Genomic DNA, 13,102 nt, shown 5'->3' with positions numbered 1-13,102 from the left:
TCGCCCCTTGCCCGCTGGCCGGCAGGCAGGCCGGTCTCTCCGGCCTCGCCGCGGTGGCGGGGCCGCTGATGGGCTGTCGCACTCGCGACTGTGGGCACTCTTCGTCTGCTTGCGGTCGCCTAGCTGAGCAGGAGGGTTGCCTGTAAGAGAGCCCTGGGGTCTCTTGTATATATTTTATATTTACAAGAAAGGCTTCAGTCCTACATTATGGTCTAGAAAATGTGGGGTTTGTTTCCTTTTATGTAACTATATATACAATTCAGAATCTTTGAACATTTAACTCGGCTTTTTCCTATTCATGTTTACAAGCTGGCTTAGTCTGTGTTTAATTCTTCGATAAACAGGAATTAAAACAAGTACCATAGAGACTCTTTATGCTTTTAAGATGGTCTGATTTTTTGCTTCCCCTCTGTTCCTGTAGGAAGGAAGGAAGGAAACACTACTCCCTAATAATTTACTTTTGTCAGAGTGTTTCAGTTTTCAATCGATCTATGTCTCAATTTTACTGTCTTTTAGAATATTCCTGAAGAAAGCTTGTATGTGAAATGTAATGGGCGACTTGTTAATGATGAAGATGCATTGCAGAATGGAGCTGTTTATAGTCTGGAACCAAGACTCTGTGGTGGAAAAGGAGGTTTGTTGCTTAAATGCTTGTTACTGATTGGGTTCTAAGGTTAAAAAACTTCTGTTACACTGTAGTTTATACTGATAGAAGCAGTCCTGATATCTTAGCAGATCTCTTGTAATGTGAATGACTGATACAGTGTCTCTGAGATGAAACCAAAGTCTGTGTGCAAAGCTGAGAAGTGATGTGGGAAGCAGCAGTTCAGCTAATGGCATGGCTGGCATAGCTCCTCATCATGTCACCGGTCAGCTCAGCTCTGTCAGCAGAAATCTGTAACATGCATCAAAGGGACTTTAGGGTTGAAATTGTTTAAAAGCACCTGGTTTACTCTCCTAAGTTTCATTTGTGGTCACTTAGACAAATATGTCAGGTACAAATAGTTTGTGATTCAAGTATGTTATATGACCTAATTGATTTTGTCTTTTCTTATTTAAAAAAAAAAAAATTAAATGCCAAGATCCCAGTAGGTGAGAACTAAAGAATTCAATCTAAGACAGACTCATTATACTGATAAACTGTGTTACAGAATATATGTAGTAATCATACAAAATGATGTAGCCACTGACAGTGTGGACATTCCCTAAAATGGAACATGATGGGTGGAGCGAGTTTAGCAGAGTATTTGAGTTTAATTGGAGTTTGCTTTTGCAGTTCTCAGAATTTTCCAGCTATTGAGTTAAAATGCTGAATAACTGTGCAGCCTTGCATCAGGCTGCAGCTCAGTTTACTTTGCCTTGTTCGTAGTTTTAGAAAGAACTGGAAATAAGTATTGTTGCTATAGCTTATGAGCTATTGTGGTTTCTTTAAGTGCCCTAAAAGTGGTGCATATGGTAGATGTTCTAGTATAGGATGTTTCTTCCTCACCTATTGTCCATCAGCTTCAGTTATCCTGGGATGACACAGGATACACATTCTGTCACTCAGTCTGTGTTACGGAGGGGGTTACATTGGGGTCTTTAACAATTGTTCTTTAACAGTTTTGCCTGCTTTCTAAAGTGTTCCTTTTGTTTTGACTTCATAACTTAAAAGTTTGGTAAAAACAGGCAAACAAACACAGGTCAGAACTATTGAGATTTCCTGTATCATCTCAAGGAAATACACATTATGCTGGCTTAGAGAACTGAGCATTTTATTATCAGACCTAACTCAGCACCTGTGACCTTAGTGAAAGCATAGCTGTTGATTTCTGGAAACATACCTGGCTAGGTGTAGCAGCTAGGTCTGCATTCTTCAGAATGTGGAATTTGATAACATGTTTCATGAGCTACAAAAGTTCTCCTCTCTAGTGGCAGCAATTGGTTTTATTAGCTGAACACAATACGTTTTCTGCTTCATGATACAGTAGGCTGTATGGATTGGTTGCTGCTTATATACTTTTGGGGCACTGAAAAGTATAGATTTGCTAAGCTCTTAGTTAAAAAACTGCTTGGCACTTTCAAAATGCTCAAAGGATTATTTTAATATTAATCCACATTGTGTTTCTTTGAGGTAGTTAAATGACTGTCTTGAGCTGGAGACAACATAAGGTGGGACTGATTGAGAGAAATAGGCAGCCTTGCCTGTGAGTAGTTAGTGGCTGAGGAGTGTACAGAAATCTATTCGGGGGGGGCTCTCCAGCATAACATTGTATATCATGATCATCTTGATGAAGTGGCTAAGACTATCTCCTAAAAAAGTTATTGTATTTTTTGTTAGACTTTTAAAAGGGGATTTGAGTTTGGTGGGGGCTGAAGAGGCCTAAGAGGGAGGTATATCCTGGCTAAATTAGAAGGGATACAAAAATGTTACGTTGAGTTGGAAAAGGTCTCAGACTGTTGTGCTGCAGGAGTCCAGAAATGGGCTTTCATGTTAGAAGTGCTGCACAGGTCCATCTGGTGTGATATTGGGAGCACAAACCCAAGATGAGTGGTAAATGCTGCATACCATTTTTTCGCTTAGTCTTTCAGCATTTCACCCACTGACAGTTCTCCAACTCATTGCAACTCTCAACTTAGCTCTTATTTCATTTGCTTTGAGGGAAAGTGTTGAATTCACTATATTCTTTTTCCATAATTATTTTGTTGTGTGCTAGCTCCATTTCCTGGAGCTAGCTCCAGTTCCTGTTTAGCTAATTCTTGGTTACTTTTTTGTCAGGGTTTGGATCTATGCTGCGAGCACTTGGTGCTCAGATTGAAAAGACAACAAATAGAGAGGCTTGCCGAGATCTCAGCGGAAGGAGACTCCGAGATGTCAATCATGAAAAAGCGTAAGGCATTTTCTTAGAAGTTAGAATTACAAAATAAACTTACCATGTAGCTCACTGTTAAAAGAGGTCCAATGTCAGACTGTTGTAGCAATGAAATTATATTTTTTAATACTAAAAAGAGCAAAAGTGAAATCTTAAGCACAGATGGCCCAGAAGCCAACCGGGTTCTTTTGACTGTTATTATTGCAAAATAGAGGTGATTGTACTGCAGCCTGCTCCTGAGAGACTGTTCTGCACCTCTTAGATTTCTCATCTGGAATTCTCACAGTTCTTTTCTCTGAAGCTGCAAGACTGTGATATTGGTGATATGTGACCTAACTGCTGTTTTTGGCTTCCAAAATGAACTTTACACTCTTCTCTGTAGCAGAATCTCTTTATATTCCTTCAGTAATTCCCCTGGGAGCTGTTAGTCATCTGTTTCCATTGTCTCCCATCCTAGCAGGTGGTAGAAGCATTCAGTAATTGCAAAGCAACAAACTGATATTACATTAAATGTTGGAAACATTCTCATTTTCTTGGTTCTGTTTGCAGGATGGCTGAATGGGTGAAGCAGCAAGCAGAACGGGAAGCAGAGAAAGAGCAAAGGCGCTTGGAAAGGCTGCAGCGGAAACTTGCAGAGCCAAAGCACTTTTTTACAAATCCAGACTATCAGCAGCAGTGTCATGAAATGGCTGAGCGACTAGAAGATTCAGTCCTTAAAGGTATTGCAGTTTAACCTCACTTTCTCTCCTGAAAAAACAAAGCAAATTAAAAGCCCCTATAACCTCACTCCAATATGAAAATTAAAACCCAAAAAGTACTGTCAATAATTCTTTCAACTGAATGACATTTTAAGTTCCAGTAAAATTTGTTGGCATTCATTTTTCCTTTTTGGGTACTGCTTCTCTCAACTTGAATTGAACAGCTTAACATGGATACTTCACACAGATGCTTCATCTTCTTGTGCTATAGTGTCATCTCATAATAAAAACAAAATTCTTTGGAGGTTAGTGTCACTAGTTCAGCTAAGAATCACATAATCATTTTCAGTGAAATGATAAAATATAAACAGGTCTTACTAAAAACTAGAAATTGAACCCAACTACATAATACCTTGTTTCACTTTCTGTTCTTTGTAGTTATCTTATTTACCCACAGATTGGTCCCTTGCTTGCAGCGTGATAGTGAAACTTGAGGCTGCATAGGCTGTAGAACCTAGATTTCAGTTCAGGAATCCGATTTTAATTGACTCTGTGCCCTGGTAAAGCAGTGTGGAAAAGCTTTTGTTGCTACAGAGTTTATTTTGAAGTTTTGAATCTACAGAAATGAGGACTAATAGTGTTTATTTTCAGCTGGTGTTTTAAATTGCATCTAAAATTAAAAGATCAGTAGAATTTACAATGTACGTGAATTGTGTACTGATGATGTACACTTTTAACTTACTTTTGAAGGATTGCAGGCCACTTCAAGCAGAATAGTGTCAGCAGAAAGTGGCAATAGCCGGAAGCGTCCAGGTGAATCTGGAAAGAATGGAGCAAAATCTCGAAAAAGAAGATGTTTTTGGTAAGCATTATCACTATCTTAGTACTTGATACTCAAGTATTAAGCCCAGAACAGGATGAAAAATTAGGTGCATATAAGTAAGCAACATCTTATCTGAGATGCAAATTTAAATGGTAAAATTAAATTGAACTGATTCAGTTGGAGAACTGAAAGTAGATGTTGCTGTGTTCATATAATTCTGTCCCAGCTGGAGTAGACAAACTTTATTTGCAAAAATGGGCACTTCCCCACCCCCTAATGTGGGTATATTCTATTACCTTCCGTTGTCCTTTTTTTCACTAATGAAGTAAATTTACAATTAACATAAAAAAAAAATTCCTGGCATTTTTCACTTAATGTAACATGAAAGAGAAGCCTTAATGATTCCACTGGTGGTTGGAGTAGCAATAGGTAGCACATTATTTCTGTATTGGTAATGCTGTAAAAAAAGAACCTGTTTTGCGGGGATGTTGGGTCCTGTTCAATATTAGCAGCTCTTCCATTTACCAAACTATCCTCAATAGCTGCTAGAGTAGTTCACTGCAGCTCTCTGAAGTGAGTTTTGGAAAGAAAGTGTGACAATTAAAAAAATTTTTTAAAAAAGTGGAAAATAGGTGAATATTAAGTTCTAATACACTCTTTATGCCAGGCTGGGATTGGAAGGATTGGATGATCCTGACAGTTCAGATTGTGAGGATGACAGTGAAGATGACTCCCCTCACACATCTGACGGAAGTTGTCCGTCAGGCAGCAGATATAATGAAAATGCTGGAAACTCAAACGAATGTTCTAGCAGCTCTCTGGATTCAGTAGAGGATAGTCCAGCTACCAGTGCAAATGAAAAACCACCAGAGCAGCCAGAAGGTACTGGAAGAGATCTGCAAGGAGAGACACACACAGGTGGGCAGACTGAAATCCCAGCTGAAGAAAGCAGTAAAATTACAAAGCCCTTGATGGATGAGGCCCAAGAAAAGAATGAAGTAACCCAGGCTCTGAAAGAAGAGAAGCAGGAAAATGTTTCTTCTAAGGCACAGGAAATGAACCAGTTACAGAGCACAGTAAGTATGAAGCAGTACAAAATGTGGTATGTCTCTATTCAGCTGCTTTTCCTGAATCACTCTTCCCTTTGTGGATAAAAAAAAAAATGGGAGGGGATTTTCATCTTATGATTTCAATGCATTAGATGTACATGCTTGAATTAGAATGTTAGTCTCCCTGAGAAACTAATAGAATCTACAGAGTTTGATTTAGAGGACAAAACTTCCTAAGGTTAAAAGGAGAAACAGCTTAGCTAAAGATGCATCATACAACTTATGAAAATGGAATATAGCAAGTTAATGGAAACTGCAGCCAAAGAAGGCTCTTGGTTGACAGTGTCTCCATGGAGAAAGTTGAATTGTGGTATGGTAGCATTGTCCTGAGTGATGCAGAGTAGAATGGGTCAAGGAAGAACTTTCTAAGATTAAGATTTTAATAGTCTAGAGTTTCTGATAGGATGTGGTTGCCCTTGGCTGTCTAGTATTGTCTTTCCTGAGATCCATGTTTCTCTTGGGGTTTTTTGTTGTGGTGTTGTTTTTTTTTTCTCTTGCATAAATAGATAGACTCTGGATCCAAAATTCTTCACTGAGGAAGGAAAAAGGAAAATAAACTACTTCTGTAGGATGAAAGGCTCTTATCAATACTTTTTGACACATTCCCAGACATTGTCCAATTTGACTAATCTTATTTTTAACATAATTTGACCTTAATGTTTGTCACTTACCTCAGTGTTTAAATTAGAAGTTGTCCAAAGAGATGCCCCTCATAACCAATCAGCTGATGAGCCTTACTTAGTTTTTATTATGAAGACCTGCATCTAGTTCCTAGAGAACCCTAGAAGTCTGGTGCAAGCTTCAACTCTTCATTGACTATCGAAAGTCTGAAAGCAGCAGCTCCTTCACTAGAGAGACAGGATTAGTGTAAATGATGGGCTTCCTCTGAACTGCAAAGGATGGTGGAAGAGTGGCTGTAAAATTGATTGTCTGGTATATCCATGGTGGAAGCAGGTCTCTAGTGTTGCCGTCCCATTATCTCTGCTGCAGTCTGGGTTGGAAGCTGACTGTGCGCTTCCTTCTCTGGTGACTGACAGGAGGATGGCTGGGATTTTTCTGCTAAAAAGGCTTCGGATCAGTCTTCCAGCCAAGAGAGAATGTAGCTTTTCCCACTGAATTGATGAAAGCCCAACTTACATCATCTGGCAGTAAAAGGTGCCAATACTTGTGCTGCATCGCTCCTTGCATAATATTGCTATTAAAAAAGTTCAGGGGTAATGAATCTAGGGTTATTTTAGCAATAAAACAAAATGTGGTTTTTTTCAGGCTAGAGAGTTGCTTGGGTCTTCTGCCTTTTTTATCAGCTTGAGCAGAAAGTTTACCATCAGCTGCCACTGCCAGTGACTGAATTCTGATAAGTAGAAGTTTAATACAGTTAAGTAGAAAAAAGACCAAGGATGTAATCTGATAAATTACAACTGTGTCATCTACTGTACTATTAGAGCTGGCAAATTTTAAACAGGATGTTTACCATTCTTCACTGTTTACCTTTTGTTCAGTATTTGTGAGACTGCCTATTCCTAGAACAGGAAACTCCACCAATGCTGTGGCAGATTGTTATTGCAGGTGGAAATATTTTTATAATAGTCCTTGATGAATTTTTTTAAAAGTAGGATGAGACTAATGAGGTAACCAGTCTTTTTGTATGCTTAGCAGGACAAAGGTTCTAATTCTGCTAGCATTAATTGTTTTTGCTGAATTCATAACAGAGTGGTCTCATTCCCACTGCTGGGAATACTCCATAACATACGTAATGGGATAACTCTGTGATATGTACCATAAGACTAATGTGCTTTTAAGTATTGAACAAAATGAGCTTAGTTTTTCGTGTCCTTTTCAGTGTGTTAATGTTTAGTTTTAGTGTGTTAGTAAATTCCAGCATTTGAATTATCCAGTCTTTTTCCATGTTCTTTCATGGATGAGGCCTGGGGCTTGGACTGGACAGTCCCTTTCACCCTTGATTAGTCCGCAAATTTTAATCCATTTTCTTGTGGCAGGATGAGATGTGAGCTTCAGAACTTGCTTTTTGGTTCATCTTATTAAAAAGAGGGTACTTTTATATCTATTTCTGTAATTATAGTGTAACTGCATTATAAGTAACTATTCATCCTCCTTCTTGCTACTGCTGGGGGCTTATTGGTTATATTTTAAATTGGGCTAAAAAAGAGCTGTTAGCTCTTCCATGCCTCTTGGAAGCCAAGGTTAAGCTGCTGAACTGCTAGGTGAGATGGTGGGATGCTGGTTTTAATTCAGTTTTCTTGGGAAGTTTTTCAGTTTAACTTTACTGGGGATAGAAGCCACGTCAACTATTTTGACTCCAGGGGAATGGGATTAAATGCTGCCTTTTATTTTACTTTTTTTGTCATTCCTCTATTGCAAGTAGAGTATATTAATTCTAGTGGAATAATTTTAAAAGTTCAGCAGTGTTTCTGTCCGTCAAAGTGACCAGTGCTGCTGATTTGGAGGCTGTGTACACTGCCATTCTAAGCAGCTTGTCTGGACATGTTAGAGGGAGCCTTTAACTAGCAGAGGCACTGCAAGGAGTAGAATTGTAGCAGCACAGTTGGACACTGGGTACAAAGCTCACGTGAGCATTCACCCCACTCTTGGGTGTGTTCTCTCTACTAAGATTTGCATGTTTTACAGTTAGGCTGCTAGCTAGCTTCAATTTGCTTGCACATGATGTGGTAATACTTTTTCTGGGTAGCATAAGTACTGCTAATAATGAGACTATGCAGCTTAATAAATATTGAGACATTGCTTAACTTTATTAAATAATTAGGAGTTTGAGATAACCCTAATTGAAGGTCTTCTGTGAAATGAAGCGTTCTATCTATACTTGTTTCTCCCCTTGCAATCAGGAAGAAAATAGTAATAATAGTCTGATTGGGTGTTTTTCTCTTTGCAGGAGGTGGAACTAATAGACCTACTGGCATTCAACTCTGCTGCTGAAATGGAAGCCCTGGGTTTAGACAAACTGAAGATGCAATTGATGTCTTTAGGACTGAAATGTGGAGGCACTTTAAAGGAAAGAGCAGCAAGGCTTTTTTCAGTGAGAGGTCTGTCTAGAGACCAGATTGATCCTGCCTTATTTGCCAAGCCATCTAAAGGGAAAAAAAAGTGATTCAACAGAAAATTATTTTGTATCCACTTGCTTTTAAAATTTTCTTATTCTGTTGTCATTCTGTACTGCCATATATAACTCTGGCATTCCTGGATAGTTTGTTTCTATTTGTAATGAAGATCAATAAACATAACACAGAGGAAGTTGCTAGATAGCAAGTTAGTTATACATTCAGTATGTTCAGTATTTAAGGAGTGAAACTACTATCTTTTGATAAGCTTTAAAAATGGTTATAACAGGTCTTAATGCAACAAGTAGAATAAACTGTTTTTTGGAAAATGTTTGTATGACACTGTCATTGCTTAAGAAATCCAGCAGTACTTTCTTAGCTTTGTATTGAATCTCCTTTATTGTGTATTCCAGCTAGCACAGGTAGTTGTCAAATGAGAAACACTGAACTTATGATCCAGGCTTAAAAGCTGAAGTTTCTTTAAATAAAAACATTTTTATATGGATGTGGTCAGTATAAATTAATACACTGTTCTGTGAGTTTGTGGGATGTCAGGTATCAGTATGATATAAATTATTAATGTGTCTATTTTAGAGGAAGTTAAATAAGGGTATTTACTTTGCTCTGGAAAAGTAGCTGAGTGAGGGAAGAGAGAATCACTTAAGAAATTAAAAAGAACACAGTACACTTGCTGGCTGCTGAGTGATCATCTGAAGCTGAACAGGAGATTTGGGGTGTTTTTTAATTCTCTCCCTATGGTAAAAACAATGGCAGAGTCTCCCAAGGACTTTAATTAACCTCGAGCAGCATCTGTAATCTCAGTGCTGGGAGTTAACCCTGCGAGGTGGTGAGGGCCCCTTGCTGGATGGGCTGCATGTTCACATGACTGTGGGTGCAGCTGCCACTTCTGTGGTTTGAGATGCTTTTGAAAAGTGTTTCGTTCAGTGGCTCAGATTTCAGTTTTTACCACCATATGTTGGAGAATGTTGTTTATGACCTGCTTGTCAGATTTTATTGTAGAGATGCTTGAGAAATAAAAAATGATCTCTCCTGACATCATACCATTTGTTTATCTGTTTTAAAGTTGGCTCATAAAGTTTTGAATTGAAATACTGGTAGGAAATGGGCTTCAAATGCTGGGAAATCAGTTCATGTGTGTAGTATTGGATGTTTCTGACATGAGAGGAGTTTGATATTTCAGTCAGCTTTGCAATCTTATGACCTCTCTCCTCAGAAGCTGTTTTGTTTATGCTTGGAAGTTTTGGATTGAGAGGGGGTGTTAAAGCGCAAGGATTTATTCTTGACAAACTCTACAGGCAAGCTGTTAAATCAGTCCTGTTGGTGCAGCTGCTCCAAAATGCTGCTTAACCTGGCAGTTTCTTCTTCCTGCACCAGTGCAACCTTCCCAGGCACGCTCTGTTACAAAACAACACTGAAGGCTTGCTGGCCCCCAGGTTTTGTCCGTCAGTCTGTCTGTCCCCCCCACCCTGCTGCGGGTGCTGTGGGATCCTGGTGCTGGCAGGTGTTCACTGCAGGACCCCCCTGCCACCCCGGGCAGCCAGCCAGGTGGGGGCCCTGCTTTGTAGGAGACAGAGTGAAAATTATTTCTAATGCACAGACAATAGTTTTTCTACCTGCAAGACAGATTTGAGACTCCCTATTTGCAAGTGTAGTTGATGAGGTATTCTTTTAACTGAGTACCGCCAACTTCTAAATTTACATCCACAAGATAAGCTTTGTTAGCCTCCCAAGGAGTTATAAAAGAGATAACGCAGGTATTTGCAGTATACTGTCACACACAAACCCATCACTTGTGGATCTGTTTGACACCGTGTTCTGAAAACACAAATCATGACACTTCAGGGCTAAATTATTAAAGTACATCTTCCATACAGGATCCAAAAGATACAAACTTAGTATTTTGCAGCTTAAAATTAGTGAAATCTGTTTTACATGATGAGCAGTGACTTAAATGCAGCAAATGATAAAATAGGTAAGATGATATCTGGTGGCAATAAAGCACTTGACATGTCTGACAATCTATGTGTGGGTCTTGGAAAACTTAAAAAAAAATGAGGGGGAATAGAGGGACATTAAGATTCTGCAAATAACATCCCATGGTGATTGTGACAGGACAAGCGGACCCGGGGTAGAAAGGAAAGGGTTTCGTTTACTGCGTATATTAATCAGGAAACTGCTGTGGAGGATACTTGGGAGGTCACCTCAGCATAATGAAGTTTTTCTGGCATAAATGTCGCCTGGGAATGTTACACACTGGCAGCAGTGGCCAGACTTGGGTGTGCTTACAGCAGACTCTCATATACGCAATGTACATCGTTGGGGTCAGGAGAGCCTTCAGCTCTATGAACACATTCAAAGGCCTCTGTAGTATGGCAAGGCTAGTGTGGGCCAAGGGAGAATACACCACTTTAATGACATGTTTTGGCAACAACTCTTCCCTAAGTTATTTTCCCTCCTTGTAATTTCACTCTTGCTTCAGCTGCACAGACGCAACCATTTCTGAGTTACCCCACGTGTCAGCCATTTGCCTTTTTTTTGTTATTGTGGATTTGTTGTTAAACCAGATCAGTTCCCTGATGGGGCGCATGATGTGGCTCTAACAAATTTGTGCCAGCACAACTGAAGTGGCGTTACATAGGGTAGGGAATAAACACTGGCTGGTGAAGGGGAACTGGAATATTTGAAATCAGCAGTAGTGCCAAACACATTGATAAACTGTTTTCAGTAATGCCAGAATTAAAAGAAATACCCTACATCTGTGTTAGAGGACCACAGCTTATATGTACCTTGAAGCAGCTCCACACCTTGCACATGTATTTGGGAACTGCTTAGCTCCTGCTGAGCTAGACAGGAACAAGCACTTGCTGTGATAGGCCCACGTGAAGGGTTAGCCTAGAGCAATACTGGGGAGAGCTGTACACGTGCTCACTGGCAAGGCTGGACTTTCATGTGTCTGTAGGGTGTCCTTCAGAAAATAGCTGGATAACTGAAGTGCTAAGGCTTGGACAATAAGCCCAAGCCAGAGTTGACCTATAGATGAATCCTGTAGATATTATAACTGATAACCATTGTGCTAGTAGGTATTATACTGAGTTACAACAAACCACCTATTCTGTTGTAAAAGGTGGAAAAGTATTGAAGCCTGAGCAACAGGCCCCGAGCCGAAGCTGCTAACTTAGTATGGAGTCACTAACGAAATATGTATGCTCATTAATGAAAGATGTTGCTTAGATATCATATGCTTGTTACTGGTGATGGATGTAATGAAAACATGTCTATCCTGAATGTATCTTTCTTCTTCTCTGTGTAGGGGTAAGTTAACAAAGCTGTGAAGCCAGCTGTCTGGCCTTGGGACAGACGTATGGCCTTGTTTTAAAAAGAACATAAATTAGATAAGCAGGGAAACTCCCTTAGCTTCTCCCTTGAGCCCTGGCCAGGCTCTGGGGGAATCTAATGCGAGAGTGACACCAGATAGTTCCGCCTCATACAGAGGTGCCAGCTATGCTGGCTTGCTGTTTTGGGGGTGTGTAAGGCTGGACCCGCTCACAGCGACTTTGGACGCCTCACCTACGGGTGGACGCACCACGTAGGATTTCCCCCCTGCCGGGAAAGGCTCTCCAAACCCTCGCTGTCACCGGGGCTGCCCAGCATCTGCGGGTCTGGATGATGGTAGCGTATGTGAGTGGTGATGGATCTTTCTTAATCACTATTGTCTCTCTCAGGTAGTAACGATTTGACGCATTACCCTGGATTTTCCTCTTTGTTTAAGTGCACGATTCTGTCTTTTCTCACTGTGTATGTTTTCTGTATTATTCTGTTATATTCTTTAGTTATTTCCAGTAAAATACACCTGCTCTCTTCACTCTGTGTCTAATTGGTATCCCTGATCAGTAAAACAATAGCAAACAGGACTCAGACTGATCCTTCAGCAGAACAGAAACAGTTGAAGTGCTTGAAGCCTTCTTAAGAATTTGGACAAGAAAAGGAAGGCAACAAATACAAGTAAAAAAAAAAAAACCAAACCCCCAAACCAAAAACCTGAAGCTATTCCAGTGTAGTACAGGCTATTTCCATAGGACAGAATGGCCTCAGAATAGAGGTGATCCTTCTAGTCCAGGGCCAGAGGATAATGCAAAATTCATGGGACTCTGCCTCTATCTTTCTTTTTCAAAGGATTGATGCAGCTTTGGCTTTCAAAAGTGTTTCTGGTTGTAAATGCACCAAAACTGTGAACATCTTTCCAGAGAGAAGGTTCATGCTCCCACACAAACACTTCCCTAACAAGCAAGTGGTGTGACTTACAGAATTCTTCCGAAGTGTCATTTTAAATGCATTTATTTCAAACATCTAGAAGATCTAGAGCACTGCCTCATGTTTTTCTTGCATTTCAGAGGAAAAATTAATTAGCAAAAACATTGGCACAAACCTGAGGGAGGGCTTTTCCTCACCTCATACAGATCTATCTGTACCCTGGAAATACATAAGTACATAAAATACACAAAAAATAGCAGGGAACAGGGTAGGT

At 39.9% G+C, this 13,102-nt stretch overlaps 1 protein-coding gene across 1 annotated transcript in view; it reads left to right on the top strand.

The window, feature by feature from the left end:
• SDE2 (SDE2 telomere maintenance homolog) overlaps positions 1–9,586 on the top strand; it is a 12,269-nt gene extending 2,683 nt beyond the window's left edge. The window contains exons 2-7 of the mRNA XM_026844649.1: positions 517–634; positions 2,759–2,870; positions 3,402–3,571; positions 4,301–4,412; positions 5,041–5,449; positions 8,391–9,586. Of these exons, the coding sequence (XP_026700450.1) occupies positions 517–634; positions 2,759–2,870; positions 3,402–3,571; positions 4,301–4,412; positions 5,041–5,449; positions 8,391–8,606 (1,137 nt within the window). The 3' untranslated portion in view covers positions 8,607–9,586. The remainder of the gene's footprint in view (positions 1–516; positions 635–2,758; positions 2,871–3,401; positions 3,572–4,300; positions 4,413–5,040; positions 5,450–8,390) is intronic.
• The last annotated feature ends 3,516 nt before the right edge of the window (positions 9,587–13,102 follow it).

The sequence above is a fragment of the Athene cunicularia genome, assembly GCF_003259725.1.
Source record: "Athene cunicularia isolate RWA chromosome 3 unlocalized genomic scaffold, athCun1 chr3_part1, whole genome shotgun sequence".
Taxonomy (NCBI): domain Eukaryota; kingdom Metazoa; phylum Chordata; class Aves; order Strigiformes; family Strigidae; genus Athene; species Athene cunicularia.
This window is presented reverse-complemented; position numbering and strand designations above follow the sequence as displayed.